The sequence below is a fragment of the Brachycentrus maculatus genome, unplaced genomic scaffold (genome assembly GCF_059751285.1).
Source record: "Brachycentrus maculatus isolate JH-2025_06_01 unplaced genomic scaffold, ASM5975128v1 h1tg000361l, whole genome shotgun sequence".
Lineage (NCBI taxonomy): Eukaryota > Metazoa > Arthropoda > Insecta > Trichoptera > Brachycentridae > Brachycentrus > Brachycentrus maculatus.
In genome coordinates this window covers 625,109-642,235 of record NW_028281110.1, presented here as the reverse complement: position 1 = coordinate 642,235, position 17,127 = coordinate 625,109, and the positions used below count along the sequence as shown (strand labels likewise).

The following is a 17,127-nucleotide window of genomic DNA, read 5'->3' as shown; positions in this document are numbered from 1 at the left end:
TATATCTTCATACATATATATATATATATATATATATATATATATATATATATATATATATATATATATATATATATATATATATATATATATATATATATATATATATATATATATATATATTATATATATAAACATATATATATATATATATATATATATATATATATATATATATATATATATATATATATATATATATATATATATATATATATATACATATAAACAACAAAATAAAACTTAAATTTACTTTCTTTCATGAAAAGTTTGTGCACTTCATAAGATTTTACCAAAAATACGTTATTATGGATATAAAAGCTCCTCCCTTTGTAAGTAAGAACCGAATTGATCCGTAATATGACCATATACAGTTACGTACATCTACCAAATTTTCCTAAGCAACATTAAAAAAATGTATACACAAGATGGCGATTTTTCGCTCAGCTGCTAGCCTATGAATGGCGATGCATTGCGTCGATTTTAACATGAAAAACAAATTATATATGAATTCGTCTCCGCGTTCTTTAATTGCGTTGACGTTAAATTAATTTATTGAATCGTGAGTTCCAGGATTAGCGTAAATTTATCGATTTAAGTGAAGTGCAATTTGATTTGACGCAAGCCCGAGTTATTGACAGTTACAGCAGGTGATCCTGGGAATTGATTTCCCAGTCTATTTTCGCGAGATTAGGCGCTTAATAAATTTTCGTCAAGCTGGAGCGCCTACCAGAATACTTAAGGGATACTGTCGACTGGTTTATGGGGTACGTAATGCATGCCAAACGTTGTACTTATAAATGTACACTTATATTTCCTAATGTCTTATGTGAATTTATAGATATAAATTTAAAATTATTCTCTAAGCCAATGAACTTTCGTACTATTAATAATATTGTTATTCCAAAGATCCCTAGACTCTCATATTACTCATAATGAGAAACGTCAATTATCTTGCTCGCTTTAAAATGCACATACAATATTTTATTTCTTCGTTGCCATGGTGATATTTATTGATTCTTTTTGACCTTTCTGCTGAGATTGTACAGTTTATCGATACAATAATAATCGCATTTACATAATATGCAATTCGAAAGAGTAGCTTATATAATATCGGCAATACGAAAATATTTTTGTCTTTGTTTGAAATACTACAAATTTTCGTTTAAGAATTCAAATATTCCATTGGATTAAAAAAAAATATTGTTTATTATCAAATAATGTTTAAAATATTTATTTGTATATTCTTACAGGTAAGGCTAATATAAATAACGGTTTTTTCGCATTTATTACATATTTTATGTTTTATAACAACTTTATTCGCTGATATTACTTAGATGTCACGATGTGTGGGGCATCCCTATTTCCCATATTAGTCGAAAATTTCCATTTTGAGGTATTTATTTTGCATTACACTACTTTATAATATCAAATCTAGCACCATACTTTTGACTTGTCATTGTCTTAAGTAGTAATGCGAAATTATCTCTGCCGACAACATTTTGTGAATTATATAGGAGAGAATAAAATGTTGAAATGCGTTTCCTCAGACGAATGTATGGAAAACGTTGTATGACTAAAATAAAAAGGAAGATATTAGAAAATAATGTAAGGCTGAACTAGGGATAATTGAAAAGATAAAGAAATGTTCTTTGAGGTGGTCTGGACGTGTGGAGCGAATAGATAACGAGAGAAAGACAAATAAAGTATATTTGGCAAATTCGAGAACAAAACATGGTTCGCCAAAAAAAAAATAGGTCAATCATAACCTAAAATCTGGTTGTGTCAAAAGTCTACGTAACCGAAGGGCATGTATAACTAGATGTATGGATGTGAAGGAAACTAGGAGTATAATATGTCAGGACAGACGAGTGTGGCGTTCCATCATCTCTGCCCACACCTGATGGCAAACGGCGTGATGGTAGTAGTAGTAGTAGAGTAGAATAAAAAAATATATGGATTTTTTAAGCAATGTTTTGTCCGATTATCCACAACACTGTATTCATTTTCGTAATGTATATGGTATATATATATGTTGCAAAGTATGTTTACTTCGAAATGATTCGTTTCTCTGCAACGTATCAAATTATTGATTTGATGTGCAGTTTCATTATACAAAATACTAACATGATCGTTCGTAGGATGAAATCCTAAAAAAACTACTAAAAAATAAACGCTTTAGTAATCGATAATGTTGACTTTTTTTATTATTTTTAATTAAATCGTAGAAATGCGCTTGCAATTGTTCAGTAAACAAATTATATGTACTTATAATGTATTCCACTCGTAAAGAAAATAAATAAATTAAATGGAAATGTAAGGGTGAGTAAGTATGATTGAAAATAATGCGAAAAGGTGTCTAAGGTTGTTTTTTTTTATATAAAACAAATGGATGATGAGAGTAAGTATGATTGCCAACGGGCCAAGAAAGAATTTGTACTCAAATCAATCAGAATCTAAAATCTGTCTATGTCAAAAGTCTACGTAACCGGATGGCATGTATGTCAATATGAAAGGACAGACGCTTGTGACGTTCTATCATTTCTGCGTACCTTGGAAGTAACGGCGTGATAGTAGTGCGTATGTGAAATTTACTAATAGATACATAAATATGTTACCATGCTAAAAGCACCGTACAGAGCCAATTTAATCATTGCTCGTGTTATCATTCACCGTGTAAAAAAATATTTGATATACTCAAACTAGAAGAGTTACGATTTATGCAGCGCACTTACGTCTTTGATCATGGTTATAAGCATTAGGATAGGCTTTTTGGATTTATAGATATCAAAAAGTTCGAGAAAAATGAACCGCCAATCTGATGAGATCACACTTGATCTCCGGTACGACATCTAGACATCTAGATTACCCTCTGACCCTGACGAGATATTAACACTCACACCCTCTCTCATTTACGTTTGCTGAGGGAACAAACCGAGTTCATACCCAGTATCTATACATATTAATTTGCATTGCCGTTCACGTGTGTAGCTACCCCTAGACCAGGGAAGGCTTCGCGAGTGTTGAAGTGCTTCCTCTCTTCTTCCCTTCTCCCCTTCACCGCCGCCCCTCCAGAACCCCAACCTCGCTGTCGCATCGCAGATTTTACATTTCAGTACATATCTGTATATCGCCAGCGATATTTTGTTGGCTTTTGAAGTGTATTTTGTTGAGTTTATAGTTTTTTTTAATACACGTGTTCTTATTATAATATGTTAAAAAAAAATTAAATGAAGTGAAATAGATGTTATTGAAAACCGGAAAAATAAAGTACCTGCTGCTATGCGTTTGTTTACCCGCACATCACGCGATATTTTTTTTAATAAGCGTTTAATGGGCGCTCATCCATGTATGTTCCTATTTTCTCCATTTGATAAAATGGATCATTGTATCGTGCTTTGGATCGTGGCTGTGTAATCTTGATCGTTAATGATGCTTAAGACATAAGACGAAGTTGTCATTCTTACGCCCTTGGTACCAGTCTGAGGGTAACGCTTTATATATTAATATATATGTGTGTGTGTTTATGTATGTATGTATGTATGTACATATATTTATATATATATATATATATATATATATATATATATATATATATATATATATATATATATATATATATATATATATATATATATATATATATATATATATATATATATATAAATGTCCTACTCGTCAAATACTTAGGCCACAAGTGGTCATATCTAGAATTAAGCATATTTAGCCATGCTGTTATATGTCAAAATGTGGATCAATTTTTAATTTAAAAAAATCTCATTAGCAGCCTGCTCGTACATAACTTATCTATATTTAATTATCAATATTAATGTTGATTCTGGATTAAAGTTTATACTCGTTGGTCATAAATCAATCAAATACAATATATATAAATATATATATATATATATATATATATATATATATATATATATATATATATATATATATACATATATATATATATATATATATATATATATATATATATATATATATATATATATATATATATATATATATATATATATATATATATATATATATATATAATACGAAATAAATACGTCAAAATATATATAAATACGTATGTATGAATCTGAAGAAAATTTTCCAATTTATTTTTTTTGACGCTTGGTAAAAAAAATTATGCCAGACTAGTATTATTATTATTTTAATGATACTAGTCTGGCATACAATTTTTTTACCAAGCATCATAAAAATAAATTGGAAAATTTACTTCAGATTCATACATACGTATCTAAAGAAGCAGAGAAAGACCGAGGAAAACTTGGCACTATCAGGTATGTCAAATACTTGAATGCGGCCCGGTCAGGAGTCGTAATAATCGTCGGGTATGTATGAGGAGATGCATGAATTTAGAAGAGGCGAAGAATGTTTTCAAAGACAGAGTGGTGTGGCGTTCGATTCTCTCTGCCTACCCCTGCGGTTAAGCGGCGTGATGGTTAGTTAGTTAGTTAAATTTAGTTAATATTTATAATATAAAAAGTAATAATTATTTTATATTATAAATATTTTAAGAAGTACGTACTTTCGTGCAATCGGAAGAAGATATCTTCAAATCGGTTTTCCATCACAGAAAATTTTTAAGCTTCGTCGTATTTGCCCGAAATCGGTAAAAATTCTCGTATTTAGCAAAACAAAAATGACGAACGAAAAATAAAACGCAATCTGTATTCTTTGATGTATCTCATGAGATGTTTGGTGCAAAGAAATTTTACTTTATTACCTGTAATATTATGATTCGATATCTAGAATATTACACCGAATTATCATTTCCACGGTTTAATGGGGATGATATCTGTCTACGAATCTTTGTATCTTACTCCATTTCGCTCACATTTCACCAGCATCCATTCTTTTATCTAACCCTGAAGATAATATTTTCTCCGCCGCCGTATTTTTCTGCTTATCACGAAGCTATTCTAATTCTTTCTTGCTAATTTCGCTAATATCTCCTGTTCGTAACCCGATATTTTGTTCGTAAGTCGAAGAAGTTTTGGTCATAACCCGAGGTTTTACTGTACATACATACATATGCATTAGTTAAACGCAAACTATGATACTTCAATCATAAAATGTTTATTTGCATAATAATATACGAGTCCTTATATTCATATGTGATCTACTTGGATATTAAAATCTTCATGTGGCAACGTGACTCAAAATATGACTGATAGATGATTCATTCGTTACTTTTTGTCTTATTTTGCTAAAGTTTTTATTACATTATGAGTTATTATTAAGTAATTGGTTCATTTCGAATTTATGTAAAACCCCTTTATTAATTTAATCATATATATTTTAGAAAAAATGGTTTAAGTCATGACTCGGATCTTTGGGTATTTGGAAATTAAATAAATTGTACATAAATGTGTTATTGTTTTGTACAGTTTTCAACCAATGCTACGCGTACCCACTGTGTTTTAAAAAAAATATTAGTTGCCTAAGAAAAATCTCCTTGCCTATTTATTATGTACAAGGATTTATAGCATACTTAGTTTATATGTTTAGTTAGTTAGTTTTTAGTTTATATGTCTTAAAAATGATAGTGAATGTGTATAATATAAATAAATAATAAAACCCTTATCCGCACCCCAATGGTGCATAAGGCACTGCGTCATATTAACGCAGAGTTATCTTGATCGTTTACACATGAAGGAAAGGTGATCAGCCCTCCGCTTCAGGTACCAGTCCAGGGTTAGATTGAATAAATATTACAGTGAAAAAATCACATATATTTATTTAACTCCCTTCCCTTGGGAATCGAACCCGGGACCTCCAGAACGGCAGCCAAGCATGCTGACCATCACACTACGGAGGCGGACAATTTGCGAATGTGTTTGGTTAATAAAAAATTATTAAGGTTGATCCCTAAAAACAATACAATAGATCCATAAAAACAATACAATTGAATACAATATTTACAATAGATTCAATATCTGATATCAATCAAGATTTGTCACATAGTTCATTTACTTGTCATATTTTCTAAATAGGACACCACTAAATCGGATGGATCTTTATATCCTATTGCCTCACCGATTTATTTTATTTTTTTTACACCTTCTTTCTCTTATCCTGTTTCCAATTTAATTTTTTTTCAAAAATTAAACATATCCACACTAAATGAGGGACAAAACTCTACTTATGCTTGTGATGACGTCTCATCATATTCGCAAATAGAGTATTGTCTAATTTTGAAACGGAAGAGGTACTCTCGAAAAGATGTATTCAACGTTTCACGCAAGCAAGAAACAAGTCGTTTCAGCTAAACCAGGACCTGTCGATCGAAGTCCGTGAACGACACGTGATGGTACCGCGGGGTCATGATCTCTCTGGTTTTTTTCAAGCACACTAATCACACGACTGAAAAAATCCTTTAATGTATGTATTATATATAAATCACGTAATCATTAGGAGCGTAGGCAGTTTTGTTTTAATCCACTGACGTCAGCTTTTCTCGGCTGGAAACTACAAAGTAACGTAATCCCAAATGACGTTTTCTATTGCCACATCTCGGAGAAACCATTGGTAGAATGGTGAATTTTATACGTCCGTAAAGTGGTCTCTTAACCAGCATATGACAGGTCGTAAGCCCTGTGAATGCCCAGGCTTATATTCTTCGTCATGAATATTGAGATGGAAAAATGTGTTGTTTTTTATTTTATTATTATCATCATATCGTAGTCATACAGGAGAAAGTGACTAAGTGCATTTTTTATAAAAACGTGATCGTTGACTATTTGATATCTTGCTAGCTTAATATTTCGTTGAAAATATCCAAAAGGATTTTGAACGTGAAAGTGTAATATATTCACTTGTTAAAAATGACTAACTGCATTGATGTTTATTTTATTGCCAAGCAAAAGTGACTTAAATGTCCCTTCTGAACATTTTACGTTTTATTAGTTGGTCACTTTCTCCTGTACGACTACGATATACATAATTACATATTTTATTTATTGTTTCGGCATTCATTTTGTGGTAAACCGTGATGAAATTGTTAAAGAAAAACACTTAATAGAACAGTTAATTATTTATTACGTTTGAGTTTACATTTATACCTGAAGATGGAAGCATAGCGTCCGAAACTAGTCGTCATAAAATAAACTCAAGTGGTAAAAAACACAAGTGTTTTACTTGCACAATTACATAATTATAAATTACAGATAACGTTAATGTGCCCCTTCACTGAGGTTTCCCGTGTCGAGGGCACATTTTACAAAATGTATTTATACATACATACATACAGTATCGAATAGATTAATTGAAACAAAACTTTTTTGTTGTATTTTCGTAGAATGTTTTGTAAAATCTTTTGTTTATTAGTTATATCACAAATTAATATTTATTATGATCTTATTTGGGCGCAATCAAAGATTTTGCTCTTCTTGGCATCTATTCTATAAGGTTTTGGCACGTGGATGCCGTTTTTTCGTCTCAAAACCATACCTGAATTATGGACAAAATGAGCTTTTCCACCGTAGTGCAATCAATTGGAGAGCCGACTCTTACAGATTGCCGATAGATTTTCAATTAAGTTTATGTCTGGCAAAATTATTGACCAGTCCAACACAGTTCATTGTTTTTGTGTGAAGAAATTCTTTTTTTTTTGGATTTCTGGCAGGGGGTTAAGTCCTGCTGAAATATTCCATTACCATTTCACCTTCGTTTTTGTATATCTGGTAGTATCTTTTCCAGAAGAATTGGCTGATATTTCTCGCTATTCATCATCTCAGTCACTGAAAGAAGCAGCCCTGGTCCATGATACGAGAACACCAAAAAAATTTTTTTTTTGAAAAAACGAAAAAAAAAGTTTTGTTTCAATTAATCTGTTCGATACTGTACACACAAACATACATACTTACATACATACATACATACATACGTACATACTTACATACATACATACACACACATACATACATACATACATGCATACACATGTACATGGACATACAAATACATATCTACATACTATTAGTTGGCAATAAATAAGTAATGGAATATACACGAATAACTGAAAATTGTCGATATCTGTAATGTATACATTCTATACGTATACTTTGTTGATATTCTTTCTTCTAAACAGTACTAATTAGAATCGATTTGTGTCGTGGACTGTGATTTGAGTTGAACCGCCCGCGATAGTGTTCTCGCAGCTTGTACATAGGCCGGCCGGCGGTTCGCGGAGGTCTGCGATATTATGTTTACAGGTGGAATTAACGAATTCGTACGATACGTTATCTTCAGTAGGCGCTTGCGCACTTGCGGCGCAACATTGTCTTATCCAGTCGGCGGTGGATGGTCGCGTTGGCAATAATGGAATTATGGCCATCCGCTCGTGTCGGAGCGTTATCTAGTGCCGGTCGAGGTGAGGCGAGAAGACCCGGGACCCGGTCACCGGCTGCGGGTCGCCAGTCGCGGCCGCTCCTCGCTCTGCCCACCTCCTGCGCTCCTGTCGCCGCGTCGCCGTATCGGCGCGTCGCCGGCTCGTCTCCACGCGGAGACCCTCGCCTTATCGCCCGCCGTGCAGCGCCTTATCGCATCCTCCAGATTGAGTACCGTCGGCTCTGATTAAAACGCTCGGTGATATTATGAAATACCTTTAGTGACTCATCAAGTGTGAAATTGTTTTGTTTTGTCTCTATACCTCTTCATACTTCTACTGACAATGAGTTCTGAGTTCTAACGCTCGCGATAGATGAAAACGATTTCACAAAAGGTTTATGCCTCGTAGAACGCGCTGAATTAACGTTATTCCTACATACATAATATTTCGGCTTGCGCTAATGCTTCCTACGCAGCGGCAGCACGTGAACTAAGTTATTACAGCCGGTGAATAATATTACAGTTAGAAGTGTTCTGTTATTGCTTTGAAAGTAAATCACTTTGATTTAACCTTCTTCCGATGTGTATTTAATTTGCAAATAAACAAACACCCTATAATTTGAAATGATTTACCTCGTGTCGTAAAGCTTTTTTTGCATAATAATTCGACGTGAATCATAGACCAATTTCGTTTTTCAGAGGTCGCTGTCATCGATATTATTGAATGTCATGATCAAATGTGGACTTATCCTAAATGATGCTATTCTTAGGTACTCGCTAAATACATCATATTTCAAAACTATGTTTCTCAGGGTGATTCATGTGTTGTTAATTCATTGATTTTTAATTGTTACTTGTCTTTTTTATTGAAATGTAACCGGTATTGAAATAATTCATTGTATCTCCGTTGTTATTGTTGAATGTTTTTTTACATCTTATTTAATACGATGATAGCGTAAGTTGGTGCCGCCAATGACAATTTTCTTCAAATGCAACAATCCAAGGTTTGCTTTAGTCTAATTAATTTTATTGGAAAGTGTCCGTCGTTCTGAACGAAAATACCTTGAAAGTATCACACTTGCGTAATGTTGTATGTGTGTAGGAAATAGTGTGTCGTATGAACCCGAGTCTGTATTGTTCATTTTGCTCCAAGTGTATGGGGACAGAAGACGGCCGGACGCTGCACTCTTCGCGGAAGTGCGTGTTGCGCATTGTGCACTAGTAAACATGAATCACCTGCCTTAAACAATGATCCATTTTTTACTCTTATTTTAAGATATCGACTTTTATTATTTGTGTTTAAGTGACCAGTTTGAAAAAGATTATTCCTAAAAGTAAAACTTCAGTTTTTAGTGTTGAGGAGCTGTTTTACTAGTATCTACAAATGTAGGTTTTAGAGATTATGTAGACTGTCGGTTTTAAACAATGATCCATTTTTTACTCTTATGTTAAGATACTGACTTTTAATATTAATGTTTAAGTGACCAGATTGAAAAATATTTCTAAAAAGTTATTTAAGTTTTTAGTGCTGGGGACATATTTTACTATTACCTACAAATGTAGGTTTTAGGGATGATGTAGACCGCCAGTTTTAAGCCAGTGTTTTAGTTATTAGTGTACTGTTTTCTGACGTTTGGGCGTAAGATGTCGGTTTCATAGCGTGTCACACATTTGGTCGCCGTGTTTTCCGGCCGGTTTGGCGTGTGTCCTTGCGGGGGCCGAGGGGGCAGGGGGCCCATGTGGCCCTCGGGGATGTTCGCGCGGGGGGCGGCGGCTCGCGCGCTCCACGTGCGCTACACGGCCGTGGGGCCCCCGCCAAGAGGATTCGCCCTGCCTCTCGATGTCGAAGAGACCGTCACGTGCTTCTGCAGGTAACCAAAGGCTTCTTCATCCATACCACGCATTCAGTTTATTGTATAATGAAGCTAATAATCCCTCTTGTATGTATGCTAGTTTACTTATAAAAATACGCGTTATTATTGGTAAAGTCAAATACAAAATCCTACAAGATTTACTATACTTGAACGTCCTAACTGTGATATCCTGCCCATATTTTGCTTAAACTATACTTAACGTTAATTATATTTTAAATTTAAGTTTTACTTAGTAAATATCACTTTTTCCTAAAATCTATTGTAACGCGTGTTTCGATGCATTCTGCCGAACCAATTAATGAAGTTATTAATATTATTTATTATTTCGGACACTGGATTATTCAATCTATGGATGAGTTGTCAATTTAAGGTGTCTCAATTTGATATGTAACATGTATAGTTTTTCCCTTTTTTATGAATGAAGGAGGAAGTCTGAGCATCCCTGGGCTAGCATTTGGCTGGCTTAAGCGATCACTTTATGCACTTGTGTAACGTTCACCGTGTTCACAGTGTATCTAGTGATCGTCAAGTGGTCGCAAGCGCTGGGATGGTCAGACTTTTATCTTCTTTCATAAAAAAGGGAAGAACGATACATGTTTCATATCACGTCGGGACACCCTGAAATATATTTAACGTTGCGACTGAAGATTACACAAATAATTGTTGCGAAGAAAGAGATCTATAGAAAATATCCACATATTTGATATCAATAGTCAACGTTATTAGAGTATTTCACGTTATTATTAATAACGGAATATATCGGCACGATCTACGGGCAATGTTGCAGCTACAAAAAATATGTTTTTGATCCCATATTTTGCTTAGTATTTACTATCAAAAATTCAAATTAAAAATACTTGAAGAGAATCAATTTTCATCCCTCGAATCATGTGGTATTCGGCTGTCCAAATTTAAAACACAGTAAGGGACATTTTTTTTTGTAGTAGGTTTTATTTGCATTTTTGAACTAAGTAGAGTCTACTTAGTCCATAAATGCAAAAAAAAACTACTACAAAAAAAAATGTCCCTTACTGTAAGCGACGTCATCGCGTACCCCGTGCGGCGGCCCAGAAAAGGAACTCTGGGCGCTCGGCGGGCGAGACGGCTGCCCGCCACACTGCGGCCCGAAGAAGGGATTTTGTGTATAAAGTATATTTAATTAGCTTAGGGACCTCGGTATGTGTACGCAATGTACTGCCCCCTCAATAAAGACTATAATGTGTCGCTTTCGGGGGTGGTCTTTGCCCATACCGAGGAGAATAAAGCTCTAGGCTAGGTTAAGTTACTTTTAGGAAAATAGTTAATAGTTAAAAATATAATCCATTGTTTTTTGAAAGCCCCGGTACGGTACAGAAATGTAGCCCGTCCGGTGCTTCTTAGAGAGAGACAGAGATATGGCTGTCTCTTTCCCCCGGCCGCTGATTGGCTGTACTTTCCCACTGTCGGGCGGTACGCGATCACGGCCGGGTATATAGAGGGCGCATTTTTCAGAATAAATCAGTTCAGTTCTAACACCGAAACTTGTTATTACTCCTCCGCTCCCGATCTCTGAAACCTCGCCGCGCCGCCATCCTGAACCGCTTCGCCTCTTTGCACCGATTCACGGACCTGTTTCGGAAAGCCCTTTTCAGGGCTATAGAGGTTGACTTGTCGGTGCAGCGCTTTGTACCCAGTTTACAACTGGGTACAGCGGTTGCGGCCATCGCGTCATCAAGCGGTATTTACGCCACCGCCAAACCGCCGGGACTTGCCCCTTCTTGCGCCGCAGAGGAGACCAGAATTTATACAGTCTTGTGCGGACGGAAGACGTCTCGTACACTTACTGTGTTTTAAATTTGGACAGCTGTATTAGTCCATGTGATTTAAGCGGAGCCGTCCTCTGTAGTTTGTGCCTTCGCACATGTCCTCCGCAATCGTTAGAAGCAGGCCCGGATGTCTTAAATTATGGCCTATCCATTTGGCTGTTGTGCTACCAATGTTCGGACCAATGAATTCCCAACATGCGCCTGTAGCACCACATCTCAAACGCCTCCAGCCGCCCCCGTTCTACCTGCCCGATAGTCCTAGTTTCGCTTCCATACAACAGTATTCTCTAGACATAGAGTCCAGTGTTTTAATTAAGTTTTTTCGTGCTTTCAAACTTTTATTATTAGATTCGAAAATATTAGATATCTAATTGAAATTAAAATTCAACAAAAAATATTACACAAGTTATTATTTCATAATAAATTAAAATGGGGAATAATATTACTCCATAAAAAACTATGTAAAAGAGACTTTTTTTTCTATTTTTATGTCATCTATCAAAATAATTGTTCAGTGTGGATAGTGTCGATAATAATAATACAGTGGTAAAAACTAACTTTTGAAACAGAAGAAAAATAACTTTTTTTATTAGTTTATTTAAGTTTGTACATACTTAGTGGGTAGTTATAAGGAGACCCAAATTCTCTAAATAAAATATTTTTTCATCCTATTAAAATAGTAATAAAGTATAGTATTTTTGACGTTAAATTGGTCCCCCAAGTACCTGTTCTTTAAATTCGCAATGTGTAAAGATGGTACCTATGGTATATCTTTAAATATTTCTTCACATTTCCGTGGTCGTATCTTATCTAAAAATTCATAAAAGTATTTTTAATATTAAATGACATATCTGAAATGATCATAAAAGTTTATGCTTCTTGGTGATAAGTATGTACAGTTTACTAAAGGACAGTTTTTTCATTGTTTATTTGTCATATTGGCTGAAAAGGTGTTTTTTTCTTCATTTTATTTCTTTTAAAAATACTTAAATACAATAACACGATATCTATACGATTTTTCTCTGAACCAGTTACATTATACATACTTCGAGCATGCTACCTGCAGCAAGGGTAGGGGGGGAGGCTTTAAGCGCGTCTGAACAGGTTTGCTTATGATCATGCTGGTATCGATGTTTGTAAACGAGCATGCTTATTTCAAGAACCCGGGACCACCAGCACGGTAGCTAAACACGCTAACCATTACACCACGGAGGCGGATAACGCATCGACATAGCCTTCTTACTTCTTATAATTCAATACCTGAATATCGCTATTATTTGTGAACCGATTGTTATCACCTACTTGAAATGTTTGCTGCGTTTCATATGTTGATGTTAACTTTTCATTAGAATGATTTAAACATTTCACGAAGGCACTTCGATAATTCACAACAGTAAAACCGCGATATAACGGATCTCCTTTTAACGGGCTTCAGATTTAACGGACAAAAATCCGGTCAAATGTGAAACAAATATTAAAACGTGTTGTCAATATTATACATGATTAAATTGAAGTGTCGCCGCATGTAAACAATTTTTAGCGGTCATGAAAATCACAAATTATGTCTCAATACTTCAATTGTTTTTCGTAAGTTACAAAAAACAAAACTTGATTACCTTTTCAAAGCGGAATTACCGAAAGCAAGCGCGTCGATATCAAACAGCAACGTCACTTCACGACGAAGTGTCCGATGACAATAAATATAATTTTGTATGTGTTTTGTATTGATTATTTATATCTAAATACAGTGATCATGTTTATAAATATTTTTTATATAACTAACTAGCTAACCATCCCACCGCTTCCCCACAGGGGCAGGCAGATAGAATAGAACGCCACACCGCATTATCTTTGCAAACATTCTTCGCCTCTCTACATTTATGAATCTCTTCATACATACCCGCCGATTATTTTGACTCCTAACCTAACCGCTTTTAAGTATTTGACATACCTGATCGTGCCAAGTTTTTCTCGGTCTTCCTCTTCTCCTTTTTCCAACTACATTCAGAGTAAAACATAAAAGTTTTTTTGTTTATTTTAAACCTTTTTTTATATTACGGACTATCGGCTTTAACGGACACTCTCCCCCTAATTAGTCCGTTATATCGAGGTTTTACTGTATTACATACTAATTATTTTATTTATACCTGTACCGTGTCATGCGCTGTTGTAAATACTAATAATGTCTCCATATTTTTATACCCTTTGGCGTTAGGACGTTAATATTCCGGTCACGATTTTGCCTCACGTCAATACTTAAGTTTGCCATTTTTATTTAAACCTTTTTAACGGCTATGTGACGTCACGTTATTTATTGACACAGTTTTAATGGCATTTCTAATTTTTATTTAGAGAGGGCGATTAAAAAAGCGATATCATTTTTATGTGTAATAATTTTTGTAATATCATACCTTTGCAATCGTATTAAATATAGATAAGATACTGATTTAAAGGTTTCACCATTCTCAGTACGGTTTGGTTTATTGTCTTTGATTTGGCATCAAACTTGTGGAAAACCCTATATTTTTTTAAAAGGAATTTGTTGCCAAAATGTAATGTTTTAAGAATATTTTCATAAATTTTATCGTGCATTTCATTAATTCACTTTTTTTACTGTGTTGAACAAAACAAAAAAATCAAACTTGTGGAAAACCCCATATTTTTTTTTAAAAGGAATTTGTTGCCAAAATGTAATGTTTTAAGAATTTTTACATAAATTTTATCGTGCATTTCATTAATTAACTTTTTTTACTGTCTTAAACAAAACAAAAAATCAAACTTGTAGAAAACCCTATATTTTTTTAAAAGGAATTTGTTGCCAAAATGTAATGTTTTAGAATATGTTCATAAATTTTATCGTGCATTTCATTAATTCACTTTTTTTACTGTGTTAAACAAAACAAAAAATCAAACTTGTGGAAAACCCTATATTTTTTTAAAAGGAATTTGTTGCCAAAATGTAATGTTTTAAGAATTTTTCATAAATTTTATCGTGCATTTCATTAATTCACTTTTTTTTACTGTGTTAAAAAAAGTCGGCTAAGACTAAAAAAACGGCCAGAAAACGGGTCGTAAAAATACCAAGAAGAAAAAATATTATTCATTTAAAAATCTTCTTGTGCTTAATATTAAACAGATTAATGAAACTGGTCAATATTTGAGCCTAATTCACCCGTTTGAAATTAGGATGCAGATAGTGCTTGTACATAAGTATAAACGATTTTTTTTCTCACATATAATCGCAGTATTCGTGGACAGATAATTACAACACTATTTTAGGTGTCTCCAAATCCTTGTTCATAAATCTGCGTTAAAAATCCCAGTATGTGAAATAATTGGGTAAGGGTCTTGCATACATTTCAAAGGGTCTCTGCCAAATAAAGCTTACTCAAACCAACCATAGATACTGCCGTAAATTCGCAAATGAAGCGGCGTATGAATCATATTATATACCTACATAAGTATGTGTAAATTAGTTCCAAAAAATTGAGTAGTGTGGTTGTCAGCCATAGATAGAATGGTGAATGTTACACGTTTATGAAATGATCTTTTAAATCAGCCAATGATAGGTCGTAAGCACCGTGAAAATACCCAGACTTCCATATTCTTCTTCATATATGTTGAGGTGTCAATATGCAAAGTTAATTATAATATAATATTTATGAAACAATAAAGTTAGGAAGAATAGAAAAGAAAAGGAAGTAGGATCAGATAATGAGTTAAGGGAAAGTTTGAAGAAACCAAGGAAAAATGATATGATGGACAGTTAGGGCCCAACGGTATACGATTAAGTGTGATTTACAAATTGGGTACATAAAAAAATATGTTAGAATTTTACAAAGACATATAGGATGAAAAAATCACTTCAAATGTAGGTTTTATTAAAACCGACGATTTTTGCTAGCGAAAATACACTATGAAATGGATTACCTCATTCTGGTTCCTTTGGTGGATTTAAAATATACATCAACGAGCTTTACGGTAATAAGATTATCTAAAATCAAACGGAATCTTCAATCGCTACATCGAATCATTTTCATTATTTTTTATTCACATTTTTTTTTGCATTTACCATATACTTACCCAACATTTTTGGGTGGTCCAAAACCTTGTTTACAAATTAAAATTTTCACTACTTAGGGGTTATTTTTACATTTTGACGTCTCAACATAGAAGAATAAGAATTTGGAAGTCTGGGTATTTACAGGCCTTATGACCTGTCATAAGTGATCACTTTACAGACGTGTAACTTTCTACCCTTGATTGACAACCACACTACTCAAATTTTTGAAACTCGTACATATGTCATAAACCTCATGACGCTTCATGTTTTGAGCTCACGGCAGCCTTCTTTGGTTGGTTTAAGAACACTTTATTTAAGCAGACCCTTTTATTTAGATGTATAACCGGATTACTTTACATGCTGGGAGACGTCTGAAAACATAATTACCAATTTATATTTAGCTTAAAATTTTACCAGTTATTTTATTTGCTAACATTTTGAACGTGTCCAAAAGTTTTTAAAACTTTTCGTTTTTGATTCTGTGGTTCTTTGCTACGACAACATAAACTAATTGAGAGAACTTGTCATTTATGTATGCATATCACTCACTCCTTTCAACAACGTCATAAATCAAAAATCGTCAATTTTCAGTTGTGAATTCGGAATGCCCAGAAAATGTACTACATCCCAGCAAAAGCGGCAAATTTTTAACTCAATATTTACCCGCTACAGGGCAAAAAGTGTTGTTTTTGCATTTTGAAGAAAAGGTATTGTTAAATTATTTTTTTTAAATGTACTTAATATTTTTCAAATGGAGAAAAAACCTCCAAGTTTTACCTAAAAAGATCTGTTGCATAGTAAAAAGTTCAAAAAGTGGCTTGATATTTATTTTAAATACATTTTATTATATTTTTAAACTCTAAAAACGATCTCCTGAAAATTAAGTTTTTTGATATATGGCGTTGTTGAAAGGAGTGAGCGATATCTTTTGTAAACTTAAAAATAATATGAAGGAAAATTTTTATCCACAATTTTTCAGTGGGTCCAAATCCTTGTTTTCAAATCTGAGTTTTATCTATTTTGGAAAAAA

At 33.6% G+C, this 17,127-nt stretch overlaps 1 protein-coding gene across 2 annotated transcripts in view; it reads left to right on the top strand.

Annotated features, from left to right (window-relative positions):
* The first annotated feature begins 418 nt into the window (after nt 1-418).
* The window catches only part of Mob2 (MOB kinase activator 2), a 223,189-nt gene continuing 206,480 nt past the window's right edge, over nt 419-17,127 (top strand). The window contains exon 1 of one of the 2 annotated variants that reach the window (XM_088269693.1): nt 419-767. In XM_088269693.1, the coding sequence (XP_088125819.1) occupies nt 763-767 (5 nt within the window). In that variant the 5' untranslated portion in view covers nt 419-762. Of the gene's footprint in view, nt 768-8,276; nt 10,227-17,127 lie in introns of those variants that run through there. The other variant, XM_088269690.1, reaches the window with a different exon arrangement.